The 17126-nt window shown below is 42.0% G+C and overlaps 3 protein-coding genes across 3 annotated transcripts in view; all 3 read left to right on the forward strand.

The window, feature by feature from the left end:
* ndufs1 (NADH:ubiquinone oxidoreductase core subunit S1) overlaps nucleotides 1–1904 on the forward strand; it is a 10714-nt gene extending 8810 nt beyond the window's left edge. The window contains exons 15-19 of the mRNA XM_086047464.1: nucleotides 1–41; nucleotides 119–294; nucleotides 378–512; nucleotides 1012–1084; nucleotides 1178–1904. The exon at nucleotides 1–41 is cut by the window's left edge and continues 114 nt beyond it. Of these exons, the coding sequence (XP_085903590.1) occupies nucleotides 1–41; nucleotides 119–294; nucleotides 378–512; nucleotides 1012–1084; nucleotides 1178–1269 (517 nt within the window). The 3' untranslated portion in view covers nucleotides 1270–1904. The remainder of the gene's footprint in view (nucleotides 42–118; nucleotides 295–377; nucleotides 513–1011; nucleotides 1085–1177) is intronic.
* A 209-nt stretch (nucleotides 1905–2113) lies between these two features.
* Nucleotides 2114–5919, forward strand: LOC147152498 (ras-related and estrogen-regulated growth inhibitor). The gene is made up of 9 exons (XM_086043906.1): nucleotides 2114–2119; nucleotides 2169–2226; nucleotides 2397–2465; nucleotides 2652–2708; nucleotides 2786–2859; nucleotides 3236–3374; nucleotides 3726–3819; nucleotides 3897–3968; nucleotides 5408–5919. The coding sequence occupies exons 1-9, from the start codon at nucleotides 2114–2116 to the stop codon at nucleotides 5514–5516; spliced, it is 678 nt and encodes a 225-aa protein (XP_085900032.1). The 3' UTR covers nucleotides 5517–5919.
* A 7643-nt stretch (nucleotides 5920–13562) lies between these two features.
* Nucleotides 13563–17126, forward strand: part of creb3l1 (cAMP responsive element binding protein 3-like 1) — a 47792-nt gene continuing 44228 nt past the window's right edge. The window contains exon 1 of the mRNA XM_086047528.1: nucleotides 13563–13956. Coding sequence (XP_085903654.1) covers nucleotides 13849–13956 — 108 coding nt within the window. The 5' untranslated portion in view covers nucleotides 13563–13848. The remainder of the gene's footprint in view (nucleotides 13957–17126) is intronic.

A 17126-nucleotide genomic window follows, 5' to 3' on the forward strand; every position in this document is an offset into this window, starting at 1 on the left:
TCGAGCGGACCTTCCTAAAGACAGCCTCATTGTCTACCAGGGTAAATGCACGTTCACCATACCAACACATCACTAAGCAATGCCAGAGTAGACTGGAGTCCCTTTTAAATTCCTGCAGGTCATCATGGTGATGTCGGCGCAACAATGGCGGATGTAATCCTCCCCGGTGCTGCGTACACAGAGAAAAATGCCACATATGTCAACACGGAGGGGAGGAGCCAACACACCCGGGTAGCCGTGACAGCGCCGGGAACAGCCCGAGAGGACTGGAAGATCATCAGAGCTGTGGCGGAGGTGAGCATGAGGTTGCGCCATACGCCATATGGAATTGAAACAAACGTTCACAGCCACTCAGAGACATGCTTGTGTGCTTGCAGCTGGCAGGTGTGACGCTGCCCTATGACACGCTGGACGAGGTCCGATCCAGACTTGCTGAGGTGGCTCCAAATCTAGTGCGGTATGATGACGTGGAAGAGGCAAATTATTTTCAGCAAGCAAACGAACTTGCTAAGGTAAACACGCTTTTATTGCACTTTATTGTGTCTTAGGCCTCCGCTAGCTTTTTTTATTTTTTTCTGAGCTTTTTTCACAGTAGTCAGTAGTAGTCAGTATGACACGAACTAATTGGTCACAGTTACTGTAGGTTTACACAAATGTGGATACAAAACCTGGAGAGGAGAGATGCATGAAGGGAAAACCAATGACATTTTATTGCATCCATTTTGGTAATCTGGATAAGGGTAGGCTCAATTTGTCTTTGTACCATATGAGTCAAGTATAACACCATTGGAATTGTGTGACTCTCACAGTTATACTGGCAACTCCTGTCTATTCCCCATTCTCTATTAACCAGGAAGTATCCTGCTGAGTAACAAACGGTGGACAGACAAAACCAAATGCAAAGCTCTATGAACTGTTTTCACATTTATTAATAAAGTTTGTTGTTGTTGGAGTTCGTCCACTTTGACATCCACACATCCACTTTGACTCATTCCTTTCTTTCTCCATCAGGGACTGAAGCAGGACCTAATCGCGGCTCCTCTGATACCGCCTCAGCTTTCAGTAAAGGACTTCTACATGACAGGTATGAGCAATACTCACATTTGTAAAGGCCCATGCAGAGTCCAGCTGCCTGTCAAGTCAATTCCTTTTCTTTTCTGCTCCCCTGTTTGTTCAGATGCCATCAGCAGAGCCTCTCAGACAATGGCCAAGTGTGTGAAAGCCAGCACAGAGGGCGCCGCCTCTGTTGATGAGCCCTCCATTTGTTAAACACCAATACGCGTCCATACACTCTTAGGTCTATTGAAACAATCCACACTTCTCTAAACTCAGTTTTGCAGCATTTAATTTAAATATGTCCTTGTTGTTGTAGCCACATTAAAGTGAATTTAACGCCAACATTTTCTTGACAAAGTTCTATGTCACTAGTCTAAACACGACATTCTGTGTTTGTGGAATATAGGTTCAGCAGCAAAATCCCCCAGTGTTTATCCATCTCAGGAGTGGCCATTTTGTCATTTTTTGTCAACTGAAAGTGATATCACAGTTGTTCAAAGCTCAGGTAACGACCAATCATAGCTCATCCGTTTTATGAAGCTGAGCCATGATTGGTCGTTACCTGAACCCTGGGCAACTATGATGTCATTTTTGGTCAACAGAATGGAGCAAAATGGCCGCCCCCTGAGATGGACAAAAAATGGTAAATTTAGCTGCTTAACTCATATTCCACAAATGCAATATTAATCAGAATGTCGCATTTAGACTAGTGGGGCTACATGGAACATATTGTGTAAAGCAAATTTTGGGGTTAACTTCCACTTTAATTGTTTTCACTCCTGAGAACAAGCTTTGTTGTGGTGGGGCTTTGAAAAATGTACAAAATGAATAAAATATTATCCAGACTGTTTAATGTGTGGTTCATTTAATTTAAATATATTCAATTAACTGACCATTTATTTTCCACATTGTTTTTAATTTTAAAAAAGAATTCAATTTTTAATACACCTGGTAATAATATATCCGAGTGGGAACTCATGTAATTACATTTTATGATATGATATAGAATTAAGTGGTTGAGCGTGAAGCGAGCAGACCTATATTGCAGCGTCTGTAAATGATGGTTTGTGTTAAAGGCCCTGTGAAAAGTTTATGTGAATGTCTGCGGCCAGATTGGGAAGCTGCTTTTTGTGTGCCTGTCCTCCGCCCAGCTGGCTCGTGTCCCTGAGAGTCAGTCTCCTTTGAGCAAGCAACAGCACAGGAAGCGGAGAGGATCTTTTGTTTTCCTCCTAGTAGTAGCCACGTTGAGTATTTGATTCTCAAGGTCAGTGTAAAGTCAAATTGCTTCTATAGTCTTTTATCTTGACTTGTGTTGATGACTTTCTCCGGTATTTCCGTAGGGACAGTGTCCCAGCAGTGGGAAATGGTTAAGCTCCTCATCCTGGGAACCCCGAACACAGGAAAGACAGGTAGACTGCTCGTGTAAAAATAACTCTCTCCTCCAAGCTTTACATGGTGGGAAAATACGCTTCGTATGAATATTTGCTGGCCACACCCATAGTCGAGCCAACAAATGATGAGCCCTTGTTTAAACTTCTATGTTAATTCTGTGATTTTTTGTACAGCAGTGTGATCTGCATATTTTATTTCTACAGCCTTGTGCGTCCGCTTCATGACGAAGCGGTTCATTGGTGAATATGACCACAAGAAGGGTAAGCTGTTGTAAGTTAACGTCTTAAGAAAATGAAGAGATTTTTTTTTTTTACTGTCTTCATGTGCTCCACTACAGAGGTGACCTACAGATGCTGCCGGCTCGTCGACCAGGAAGCTGTTAACCTTGAAATCTTGGATACAGCTTCTAAGGTACATACTGCTGTTATTGTCATATCACCCAGAAACCAGTTCTAAAACCTTCACAATTTGTGGCTAAGTCTGCTTTAAGTATTCCAATATCAGTCAACACAAGAGCAGGTTTAAGAATATTGATTCTCTCTTGTGTAGTTGAGATTTGATCAAAAGTATTTTGATTTGCTAGACTTTCATTGGTGTGTACCATCAGTGCAACATTTAATGAAAAATAACACTTTTTGTGTGTGTACAATACAAAAATGTCTAAAGCTAATGGCCCACATGTGCAGAAATGTTTTAGTTATAATATGCAACAGAAAATGTTTATGCTGAAAGGAAAATCATTTCTGTCAAGAACTTTGAAGTATTCTCGTGGCGTTTTGTGTGACAGGAGAGCTGTGCGCTTTCTCTGGAGGCATCCATCCGCTGGGCTGATGGCTTCCTGTTGCTCTATTCCATCACACACCGCCAAAGTTTCCTGGAGGTCTCGCGGCTCAAAAGACTCATTGACCAAACCAAACAGAGTCTGGGTAAGAAAGGAGTTGACTCACAGCGATGAGAGACCTCACACGGATTTGACAGCAACGTGGTTGCATCTCCAGTAACAGTAATACATCAAGACTACTGACTAACCCAGCAGAACCTGCACTATGTGATCTGCACAGGGACAGTGTAGTGTGTTCAACTACGTTTGCTCTCTGTGTATGCTCGGCATCAAGCCTGCCTATTGTCACCTTGACACACACGCACGCACACACTCACTCGCACCAGATACTCACCATGTTGTGGAGATGTGTTTAGACAGCCACATTACTCATTAAATTCTCAAACAAAGTTTTATAAGTCTGTGGTCGCAACGTAACTCAACATATGTGACTTAGCTGTCCCAGCAGTGCTGATAGCAAATAAAGCAGACTTGGAAACTGGCAGAGAGGTGACAACAGAGGAAGGACAGAGGCTGGCGCTTGATTTAAGGTTTGTATGTTTGTACAGGAGATGCACACGGTATACGTACTTGGGTGACCAATGTGATGTGTGTGCATGTGTTGAAGGTGTGGTTTCAGGGAGCTGTCAGTGGCTGATGCTGTTTTAGCTGTGGAAGCAGCAGTTTTTCAGCTCATCAGGTTGGTTCCAGTCACATGAACAACAGGTTTTGTCATACACTTGTCAACCATTTTCCGATGCCATCAAAATGGTTGGTTCCTTTCCATTAAAGAAAGAATACCTTCAGTGTTCACTGAAATAACTTGAAGCAGATAAAAGAACAGTAATCCCTAGTCCATTGTGGGGGTTTAGGGTCCTGACCACCCCGTAATAAGTATCATCCGCAATTATATAAAAATATAAACACCCTATTTAAATTGTCTGTTGTATACCATTTATGGCACATCAACTTTTTAAAATCTTTGGAGACCGTTTTAAAATAATATAAACATATTAAAGAAACACTGTCATGTCTGTTTTTGTTGATTATGGCGGCGCCATCTGGCCAAAAGCGGTAGTGTTTTGGCAAAAGTCAAACACATTTCCTATGCGCACCAGCGCGTAGTGTCGTGAAATCCTGCGCTCTCGCTGGCCTGCAAGTTGGACTGAATTGCATTTCTATTTTCAGTGACTGTGTGAAAGATGAATAGCGATAAGGCAATGAATCTAATTTTGTTCAAACAATACTTTGTTTTTTTTTGTTTGTTTTGGGGCTTCTGCCATGACACCAGTAATAGCGCGTAGACGTTTGAATCGACTTCCGTCCTTATAGCGAAAGGAGGAAGTGAGTATGCCGTAAAGAAATTCAGGACATTTGTATTTTTTGTGTGTGCCAGGGTTGCTTCCATCCTCCTCAAAGTTGCTTAGTGCCAGTAAAAACGATACAGACCCAATAAACAAACAAACAAAAGTCCCATTATACTACTTGTAAGTCAATATTTCATCATAAGAGTTGTGAAAAAAAATTATTAAGGTCGATTTCCTCCCCATGCAGTGCTTCTTTAATATCTTGGGAGCGCAAGAGCAGTGAATAACAAAAATATTGTACTGTTCATGTAACAGTGTATTCCTCAATGTGTTTACAGTCAACAAATTCTGTTTTGTCCAATCGAACAAACTTAATTTATCATCTCATGATACAGTTATAGGCTACATTATTAATCATGCCCAGAGATGTATACAGTATTATTAAATTAGCCTATAGTCGTCCCCTTCTGTAGACATAAAGAGCCGGATTACAACAGCAATCATTCAATAATGTTCAATAAAAACTAGGCTGTGCTGGAACCAAGTACTTCCTGTTTCGTCCCTCTTCTTTCAAATCTGCACTGTCCTCAAACTAAGTAAGTGGGCCACAATGTAGTGGTTGACCCACAAAAATAGCGGGACTGTGAACCTGGAACCCACGGTGGAGGGGGGATTACTGTAGTAGTAAAAGGAAAAACAAATCAAAATGAATAAATGAAGACCATCCACTGTTTAATTTTTGTGGTTCAACAGAATCATTTTAACAAACAAACTCATGAAAATGGGCAAGACAAAAAACAGCTCTTCAGAATAACCAAACATTTTGTGACAGGCGAGTCCTGGATCAGCAGCGGCTTCTGCCTGACCGCCGCTCCTACATGCTGACTGTGCGCCATGCTCTGACCAGGAAACTGACCCGATCAAAAACCATGCAGTGGTGACCTTTACACACTCAACGCAATTCAAGAGGCACTTGGCAAAAGGGGACAAGCATATTATGAGAAATGGTCATTGTTTGTGTACACTGGAGTTGGGTTTCTGCCCATCCTTCAAGTGTGAAATTAAACAACCACATAAATATTTAGTTATCTGCCCATTTCTGAAATATGTGTGAGCGAGCTGTGCTGCACGTCTGCCCCACTTTTACAAAACGGTGAGGCTAATTAACATAACCGACTTTCCCAGCAGATAGGCTGGCCAAAGTTCCACAGTGAAAGACTCATTTTGAAGCACTATCGTGTCAAAGCCAAAGGGTAAGCAGATCTGCAGCATTAGCACAGATTAGAGAACAGTTACCTCCATTAGTGTCTGACAACACCAGCCCGTACAGAATGACTGACTACGTGGTCGTGCGTTTTGTCACACAACCGCAGTGGAGTTTTGACACTGAGATTCAAGATATATACCGATATATATATATATATATATATATCTCACCCCCTAATTCAGCATGTAATGAAGAAGATAATGTTATTTAAATGTGGGGGTGGTCCTGAGTGTGGCTTTGGTTGAACTAGTCGCCTATTGGGTAGATGATGGTGCTTGCTGCACTGACATATTGATCAACCAATAGGTGAATAGCTCAACCTAAGACACAGTTTGGACCGCCCCTCCGTTGAATAGTATTTCTTCATGTCAAGATAAAATGCAGAAGGAAATGTTATTCAAATGAGGGGGAGGCCTTGAGTATGGTTTGGGTTGAACTCTTCCTCTATTCGGTAGGTTGATGGTGCTCGCTGCACGATCAACTAATAAGCTTAATGAGGCGCAGCTGAACGTAGGGTGGACCTAAACGTTTAACTCTGTCCACACGGATTCTCTGCGTCTTTTTTCTTTTGTTAAACTATTTTCTTGGTGGTTTTAAATTTTAATGATGCGATGCCGCGTCCTATGACGTCACATTTACTTTTTAACACTTAATTGAACATTTATTACAAACTCAACCCTCAGTCGGTCGGGCAGAGCTATGAACTGTGATGAAGTGGTTGAACCGGCCAAAGACGTCCATTCTGGGTTAACAGAGGGTTGTAACGCCATGATAGCTAGTAAAGCGCGTTCAGGGGCCCTGAAAATGGGGGAGCGGATGTTGGGTTTAACTTCTGAGTGTCTAGGGCCAGGCCAGTGGGTTCAAAAGTGGTGGTCAAACGACGTCCTCCACTAGAAATAAGTAGGACTTGTAGTACCACATGTTGCCAGCAGAGAACGCAATCCCTGTATGGTTGAGGTTAGTATATTTGGGTTTCAGTCACTTGATAGTTTGTATTTTTCAAAATGAAATTAAACGTTTAAAGCATGTTACGTCATAAGACGGAGCATCACTAAAGCCGCAAAGTAGTTTATCCATAATACAAAATAGAAAAGAGAGGGCACTTTGATGTCGAGAATTCATGTAGGCGTAGTCAAACGCTTAGGTCCACCCTACGTTCAGCCACGCCTCAAACCGCGCATACTCGAAAATTCAGAATCGGAGACGGCCTAACATCAGCAGGAGCGCGGTGAAGACATCCACAGCCCACTGTTTGTCATTCATAACAAAAGCTGAGCTCACGATTGGCCCAGCGTATGTGGGCCGGGATACAAAAAAAATTCCCTTTAAATGATGGAAATTTCCAATTTCAGCAACACTCCTCTCAAACTATAACCTGTACTAGCATGCAATGTTCTTCACCTGCAGTAGATGGCGATGTCTACTGTTATTTAAAGCCTGTACAGCCTCACACTGGTTTAACCTATGAGACAGACAATTGTTATTCACATGTACTGACATTCGAGCAATTTGACACTGCTAAGTGTCTGATGATATTGCTATCATTTAGGCTATAGCGAAGAGAGGAACACGAATGAATTAGGGCTTTTGATTGCAGTCTCAGCTTCCCCTGGCATGTAGCCTTCTTTTGTACCTCCCATGAGTTCTCTATAAGTGTAAAGAAAACGAAAAGAGACAGAAAATGAAAAATTATCACTGAAAGAGAAGACACTGCAACATGCCAACAGATTCCTTCTTTTTGGCGAAGAACAGGGACCACTTGCAAATAGTCATGGCAAAGCTAAAATGTTCTCACCAATGGAAATCCAGACACAGGTTTTAGTTTTTAATGTTTGCTTTGCCAGCCTTGTTTGAAGGTTAAGTATAAATCAGTATTCACCATCCTGAGTGTCTACCCCATGTCATGTGGATGTTGGATGTTGACGAGGAGGGCTGATGACATCACAGTGGTCACCTAGGAGACAAAAGGCCAAAATGGCAAGTAAACTCTTTTGGCTCAGAATAGATGATGAGTCATAGTGCATTATTACGTACACAGCCAATTGCCGACTTACAGCTCATGACTGGCAACAACCGGTTAGAATCACAGGAACCGAACCTCAATGCAGCCATCTATCAACTTATCTATCCATCCATTTCACTGTACTGCTAACCCTGTTGTTATGATTAACGGAAATGAAAATGAGCTAAAGTGATGATGAAAACGTGACTATGACAGTGTTTTTGAGTGGTTATGGGTTTTCATAAATTGTAACGTTTATTTGACAAAATACAAGTAAATTCCAACCTATGTGACACGGTCTTGGGCAATAAAAACTATTACTTCATGGAGGTTTTCGGAACATCATTTTGCGTTCAACCCCTTATATTTAAAAAAAGGCCTCAGAAGTCTAACAAATCTTAAATTCAAACTACTTATCATTAACACACGAGATGTCTTGTGAGACTTTAGCATAGTGGACACAACAGCTAATGGATTCCTGCCACAAGTGTTGTTTCCTTTTTCACTGTCATCTTTTGTGATTATGTCACATGATGATAGTAAAGGGGAAGAGTGATGATGCTGAGAATTTACTATTGTCTGGCTGCTTGGTACAATAGGAACAAAACAGTTCGTTAAATATCATTACATACCCAAATGAGTTTACCAAGCAGATGCCATGTTGATAATGCAGTGACTTAGACGGTACATAACTGTTTAATACATAGGCTAGCCTTAAGATTAATAAAGGTTTTTTGCACACACATATTCACTATATTATTTTCGATGCGGGGAAAATGTTTGTTTTGAATTCATAAAAGATGCTTCATCAAGTGTCCAGAGCTGGGCATTTTACAAAAAATTTGTGGTCCGTTTTTTGCCTGCCGCCTACATCCGCGGTACCCTATCGCCGTCCATTTATCTACCATTTTTTCCGGCCGGACCAAATAGCCTATAATAATTGCCTATAGGCCAGCCCGTCTATCATTTTAAAAGGGCTTCCGCCAGGGGCGGAGCCAGAACGTGGCTAATGGGTGGGCCTGGAAAAATTAGGGTAGGCCTGCATATTTCTCTCACTTCACACAATCCCCCTGCCCCGACATATCGTATATTCAAGTAAAATGACAAACCGAATAATATGAAGTTCAGATCTTCCTTTAACAACCACAATTATCCCATTCTTAACATTCTATAAAAACACAAATAATTTCATAATCTACTAAAAATGTAAAAGTATATGGCTCCGCCCCTGGCTTCCGCCAGCGTTTCCTACTATCAACTCCAATGGTTCTGTTTCAAAGAAGTATTCTTTACTCTGATACGTTTGGAAATGCCCCAGATTTTACAAATAAGGAACAAATCCCCTGGCAAGCCCAGACAGATTCCAAAATGGGTTTGCAAAGTTGAACTTTGGTGCTTGGAGCTAAATACCAAGGCTGGGAGGACCTGCTCACATGCGTAACTTTTACTGTTTGTGAAAATTCATCCCAGGGGCACACCAATACCATTTCAATTCTGTAGCTAAGGTCTCTTTTTCTACGACAGCAGAGACAGGTTTAAATTTACCTGACATATTTCAGCAAACTACTAAATGTAGTGAATGTAAATTGCGAAAATCTACAGATGCAAACATAAATGATCCTCTCAATGCAACACAGATTGTGCAACAGGTCAGGGATACAAACAGGAGTACACTTCCAATAGGTCTGGCTTCCCTCACTGTTCTAAATTACAGTCTTGTTCATCAATGTGGGGTCCAGAGTTGCAGAATAACTCAAGTTTTTTCAAAGAGGATTTAGTAGCTTAGTCCACACAGATTTAAGTCTGGGGCACTGCAGGGTTACAATATGAGAAGAAGGATTAACAGACAGTTTTAAAAAGAAACTGAAATAGACATACACAGATCAGAAGTTGGGCATCAGGTAAGGTGGCAACAGTCGGCAACAGACAATCACACATAAGTGTTGGTCTGTTGGGGGACTCTGTAATCAGAATCTTACAGCTTTGTTCGACATAGTAATTATCAGAGCTGGGCAGTCCGTCCCTGGGCCCTGATGCCCAATTTGGGGGGGGCGTTGACCGCCAAAATTTAAAAAAATGGCTGGACTGAGCATTGCTGGATGATTTTAGTCCGGCCCACTAATCGGCCCTCATGCGTGTGACGTGGTTGCGAGGCGGCCAAATTTCATCTCCGCCTACTCGGTGAAAGGCTTCTTTTTAGGTTTCTTTCTACTCGGCGCGAGCAACAACTGCTGTTATAGGGATTGTGGTACCACTGTTCTTTTCTGCGATACAATGGAGCAGCCATGACTGGACCTCCACGACACTGACTGTAGAGTCCTTTTTTTTCTTTTTAATGCACGTTCCCTGCAGTGACATTGTACTCTCTGCCCTCTCGTGGTAAAACACATATAGTACCATGGATTACGCCACAGGATGCCCATTTCACTGACGAGGAAAAAGATGGATAGCAATTTTGCTTTGTAAAAGAGGAAATATGTATTGTGATGTGATGTCATTTTCAGTCGACAGAAGACAAAATGGCCACCCCCAGAGATGGCTAAAAGCAAGTGCATTTTGCTACTTAACTTTATTCCACAAATGCAAAATTAATCAGAATGCTGTGTTTCAACTAGTGGGCCTGCTAGGAACATATTCTTGAAAAAATTATGCTTGGGTTGACTTCATCTATAAAGCGGAAGTCAACCCAAACATATTTTTTTCAAGAATATGTTTTATGCAAGCCCACTAGTTGAAACAGGGTAATCTGATGAATATTGCGTTTGTGGAATAAGTGTTTTAACTAACTGTTAACATTTAGTACATACCTTAACCCTTTGCATGCGAAGTATGAGTAGTAATTGTATTTACTTAGCTATTGAGAGCTGGATTTGCTTGTATGTTGTTGGGTCGATGTCCTGCGACATATCATAAGAGCACGTGAGCATCATGATCATCGTGTCACACACCTTCCAAAATGTTTAACGTTTGTCTAGGCATGCCACATTTCTCCAAAAGTCTTGGGGGTGATCAAGCTGTTTCTTTGCAAATGTGACATGGTATTTTGTGTTTTCTTGTCAGCAGTGATTTTCGCCTTGGAACTCTCCCACAGATGTAATTTTTGCCCACTGTCTTTCTCATGGTAGAGTCGTGAACACTAACCTTGACTTGGTTCTTCTCTGCACTGGCGGAGCTAGAAGGGGGGCATGAAGTGAATGTTTATCAGCGTTTTCTGAAGAATTTTGGGGGTTGAAAAAAAAACACCAGTTTAGTGAGATAGTAATATTAGGTACATGACAACTATATTAAAATATTTTTTCCAGCAAGACCAATAAAGTGGTGTGCGATTGTTTAGGTAAGAGCAAAGAGAAGCAGTCCAGATAAGCACAGAGAATGACTGCCAGAAAAGCCATCTTTGCATGCAACCCCATCTGCCTTTTGTATGTTCGGCTACCGGAGAGTCCCACACCATCGCTAGCAACGAAAGGCTTGCTTATTCCGGTCGACCGCTCCACCAAGCCCCCGCCCCCATTCAAGAATAGGCGACACAAATTTAACCGCACTTTATAATTTTCTTCCGCAATGTACAAATTCAATGAAACTTTGTGTGCATGTCTCGAAATACCTCAAATGTGCCAGCTAGCTTCTTTAACACTCTTTGGGTAGTCAAAGATGAATTATCCTACCCTGCGTGTGATAAACATCGAAATACTGCATGAGAATCATCAAATTGAATACGAGGTGACAGAGGAGGTTCCACTATACATCATATATAAAAATAGACCCGAAAAACGCATTTTTAACAAACCAGAGCTAATTTTTCTGATAGGAGTGCAAAACAGACTGCGTGACTTGATCACACGAAAATGGCGACATGAAAAATGGCGGAAACAAGTCACTTATCACATATACAAACATACAATTGGTCTGAATGCACATTTTAAAAGAATCCATCTTGTGTGAAGAACATTTGATTGTTATAGTCAATATCATTCAAAATCATTAATTTCACACCATAGATAACATGGCTGGGACGTAATTGTTTATCATACAATTCACAATCATGCTTTTATTAAATAAAATGCACACATATACCAACCTTACACACACACACACATACACACACACACACACACACACACACACCCACACACCCCCACACACTCATAATACAAACAGGAACAAACCTAAGTAAAAATAACATTTGTTTTCTTTTTGGACATTCAGACACCTATAGGGAATAGGTAATAGTGTGCACATTTGGACACAGCCTGAGACTGCTGAGCGAGCATGAAAACATGCACTCGCGCTGTGAGACCGGATTAAATTTTTACCCGCACAAACTGAAAAATTGCCCACATTTGCTAGTCCTTTGCCCGCAGTCTTGAGGCCTGCTTGGAAGTGGCTTTCTATCCTTTTTCAGACTAATAGAGTTCAGTCATCATTTATATTCTTGACTTTGTTCAGATCGTGGGATGTTACTGTTTGAGCTCTTGTGGCCTAATCGAGTTTGTCTTACAGGTACAATTCAAATGATTTCTTGATTAAACAAATCTGGTGGTAATTTGGTCCTGGGTGTGGCTAGTGACATGAACACAGCTTGACTGTGGTTAGTAACTCGTGATTCACCAACCTGTTCACAAAGGCAGGGGCAAGGCAACTGTATTTATAAAGTACATTTCGCACACAAGGCAACCCAGTGTGCTTCACACAACCAAAAGCACATCTTAAAGTGGAAGTCAACTCAAACGTTCTCTTTTACGACTAAGACTAAGACGATGACCTTTGCAGCCCCACTAGTCTAAACACGGCATTCTGATGGATATTGTGTTTGTGGAATATTAGTAGAACATCCACCCGTTTTTAGCCATCTCAGGGGTCGGCCATTTTGTCACTTGCTGTCAACTGAAAATGACATCACAATTGCTGAGGGGCTCACCGGTTTTCTGAAGCTGAGCCATGATTGGTCGTTATCTAAGCCCTGAGCATCTGTGATCAGTCGACAGAATGGCTGCCCCTTGTGATGGTTGAAATGGATGGATTTTGCTTAACTCATATTCCATAAACACAATATTAATCAGAATGCCGCGTTCAGATTATCGGAGGCGCATAGAACGTATTATTGTACACAAAACGTTGGGGTTGACTTTCTCTTTAAAGCATTTAAGACAACAGCATGTAACGAAGGTCCAGATAGGTTTCTCCCTTGATAAATAAACCACTTACATATTGCATTTAGTATTTCAGTTGTCTTGGCTTGATGGTCTGAAATATTTTAGTGCATTAATTATGCAAAATCAGCAAACGCCTTGTTACGCCCAATTCTACTTGTGCAAAGTCTAGCGAAATACCAAAAGAACGAAAACTCAACCCTTGCGGCTTGCGCACAGTTAGACTGCTTTGCGCTAGACTTGCGCTCGGCATGCAAATACGAGTCACCTCGTAACTCCGCCCCCAGTCGTCATGGTAACGAAATCCATACTCACCATTGACCAAACAGTATACTGTATGCTGAAGGGTGAGCGCTTCCTGGCGCGACATTGCCACCCACTCAAAACTGGCTAATTTTAGGAAGACAAGAAATAGGGTGTATAAAGTATGCTATAATTCTTGATCCTAGGGAACAAGATTAGGTGATGGACGCGTGACGTCACCGACTTGAATATGCTAAAATGCACAACAATTCTTGAATTTATCGTATGGCTCTGTTTTGGTGTGTGCGCCACATGACGCCGCGTGGGCGGGGCTTGCTGCATCTTCATCAGAGAGTGGGAGAGAGACAGCGCTGCGGTTGGAGGACGACTACGGAGCTCGGCTCTCTCGCAGCTGGATGGAGGCTGACGGTCGTGCCCGCACAGATGTGAATTGTCGCCACCGTCGAGCGGGTCACTCGCAGCCCAAGTCCAGTGACTGACTCGCGTCCTCCGCGGACGCTAATATCGCCGCTGCACACATGACAGACCTTCGGAACGTGTTTTAAATGAATTAGTTCTTCTCAGCACGTGCGCGGCCATACGCTACAGCGATGGAGTCTATTTTAGACACTTTAACGGCCGATAAACTCTACCCACCCGCAGGCAACAACCTGTTGGACCTGGAGGAACTCAACGACGGAGATTTCCTCTCCAATGTGGTGAGTCACACACGCCGCTTGATCACTTCTTGTGCGACACCGACACAACCAAGTGCCTGCCGTCTGCTGTTCGCCGCCTTTTAATTGCCTTCAAAGCAAACGCACTTCAGATGGATGTTCCACCCGGACCCGGACCTCGGGTCCCAGATCCTGATTGGCATCCGGTGCTGTCACCTTTTCACCTTATGTGTGTGCCTGCGTGCGTACGGGTGCATGTGCGTCGATACTAGTTCACTAAAAATCGGTTTCTTCGCCCTCTAATTAACACCTTGAAAGTGTTAAACTCCAGAAAAAAATTGTATTCAAAATGGGAAAATAGATAGATAGATAGATCACAATGAGTGATGAGGGGTGTCAAAATCTGATTATCATTATCTGTATTTGTGTACCTCACATCAGGCATGATCTTTCTGCAATACCATGACACAATTGCTTTTCTATCCACAACACAATTTCCCTTGTTTGACTCAAAGTTTTGTTTTGTTTTTTTTTCTTCCCACAGTCACAGTTTTTTTCCCCATGGCACTGTACCTACTCAACTCAACAGATATTACTTGCTAGAGACACATGTCCATAGTCTAAATCAGATACTACCCGGTAATATTTCTAGTACCCGGGCTGGGTTGCTAATTAGCCGAGCACATTTGTCATCATGGTGTCATTCTCACTTTTGGGGATACACACAGATAAATGACAAAATTAAACACTAAAGCTATCTTATTCTGTTAGTTGACCTTAGCTCGGGACACTTTAGTATTACTACTCCTTAGTCTACACTTTTATGCAGTGGCGGTTTTTATTCACATTTCACAAATATTCTCCTCGACAACCATATACTGTACTGAAGCATAAATAATGGAGACCCAAATCTCCCGCATTGTTGTTGTTGTTTGTCACCGTCCCTTGTTCTGACCTGAGGTGGGATGGTGTCAATCAATCACCAGTCAATCAGAGGACAGGTAACGAGTCATACTCATATTCACAGAAACAGACAATGTACAGCATAGTCTTCAATGCGTTCAATATTCATGTATGAAGACATGTGACCGCAGAAACCTCTCACTACGAGGCAACAGTGCTAAACCTGCACTCAGTGCGCAGCCGCCATCCACCGTTCTTCATTCAAAAACAGCAGCAGCGCCTGGTATCTGCTTCCTCAGTGGCATTATACATCTAATCACAGCTGATGCGACACAACGTGACAAATTGAGCATATCATACTTATTATGTTCTAGTAGTAAAGAAGCAATAGAAGTATGTGACAAGAAGCACATTGCAGCCAATGGGTGGCATTTTGTGTGATTCAGCAAAAATGCAAGGTACATGTGAGCCACAGCATGCCTGACATTGTATCCTACAATTAGAATTATTTGGGGCGCACCGATCGATCAGCTGGGATCAGTATCGGCGCCGATTTCCTTAACTTAAGTATGAAGAAAAGCTGTTCTTCTCCACCGATCTCTTCTCCCACCGCAGAGGTCTGAAAAAAATCAGATACTGATAATCTCCACTTCTGCTGTGAGATGACTAACAGGCTTTTCATTTTTATTTAAGAGAACTCATTCATGTGCGGTTAAAACGACACTTTTGTATTGTTTCACAGGTATTGTTCAATGTTTCACAGTAAGAAAAGATTGGAACATTGAATGTGTATGATGTTGTTTGACAAAAATCAGGACTGGCAAAAATTGGGATGGGCAGGTCAGGCATTTTAAAGATCGGGGATCAGACAGAAAATAGCGATTGGTGCACTCCCTAATAATTATTAAGCATCTTTTATGTTTCTGTAATGGTAATTTACTTTTAACCAAAATACACTATTTTCTAACAACAACAAAAACCCTGAAAGTCAAACAACTATTGTTTAATGAATAAATGATACCCACTTTCTTCCATCCCTGGACACAAATGTTGGTTTTCATGGTTGAATGTTATGTTTGAGTCACTGATGACGTAACGGTTCACTTGCCTGACTTCGGTTCAGGCAACATGGGTTCAGTTTCCACTCAGTGACAATGTGAGTGTGAAAGTTTATCTCTCGCTGTGATTGAGGGTTGCCGTCTGCCTTTTGCCTGAAAACAGCTGAGGTAGGCTTCAGATTACGAGGCCCTGATCACAAGAAGTGGTGTAGAAAATGCATGGATGGAAGGATGGATGTTATGTATGATGAATTTCTCACTGCTGAAAGAAGCCCAGTGAGCAGTGTGTAAAAATGCGAGTTCAGTCTCTAGTTCAAAATTGTCAAACGTTGAGAGCTCATCAGATTGAGCGAGTCTGCATTAAAACACTTCATAATGCTGGATGCTCTCTTTTGTTACAGGTAGGCTAATAAATTTGCTCAGCACTTGACATAGATGCTTATAAGTCAGTAAAAAATGGTCCAGACCTGACATCTAAAATTGCAATGTTTTGTTACCAAATTATCTTCCTTGACTTCTGATTCCAAAACTAGTTACCCATCATTTTGTTGTGTATGTCATAATATGGTGAGGCAAAAAGACATTATATGCTTTCAGTCAATAATGACCCTCTGAGGAGAATCAGAACTGCAATGTGGCCTCTGACAAAATGAGTTTGTCGCTGTGTTCTATTGTGATGTCTCTTTTTTCTTTTTTTTGCGCTACTCCCCATTCAAACCCTGCACTCCAGCTGTAGAAAGACACACCCACCTTATTTGCATGCTCACTTCGGATTGGCCGTGCAGCTGGAAGAAGGAATGCGAACAGGCATGCTGCGTGTGTGTGTGGGGGGGGGGGGTGCGTGTGTGTGTGTGTGTGTGTGTGTGTGTGTGTCCTGTTTTCCTGAGAACTATAGTTGACTTTAGTCTCCACATTAACTCGAGTGAAGCTAAATGCAGCCAAACCACTGCAGCCACATGAAATCAAATACAGTAGGGAGCACTGGCTTCGTCTTTTAACTCTATGGCACAATTGCATTTTCATTTTAAACTGTCAGAAAATCATCGTTATGAGCAGAGGTGAGCATTTTACTAAAAGGGCATTTTACTAAAATGCCCACCGGTCCGTCACCCGTCAGCGGCCTGGGTACCCATCCATCACTCGTCAGTCCGTCATTTTTTCAAGACGAACCAACCTGTAATCGTCAGTTGGTCAGTCCGTCGGTCAAGTAGTTTGTCGGAAGTCGGTTGGTCCGCCTGTTGAACCGGTTCA

Source organism: Filicampus tigris, chromosome 1 (genome assembly GCF_054856515.1).
Source record: "Filicampus tigris isolate MCC_2025a chromosome 1, RoL_Ftig_1.0, whole genome shotgun sequence".
Lineage (NCBI taxonomy): Eukaryota > Metazoa > Chordata > Actinopteri > Syngnathiformes > Syngnathidae > Filicampus > Filicampus tigris.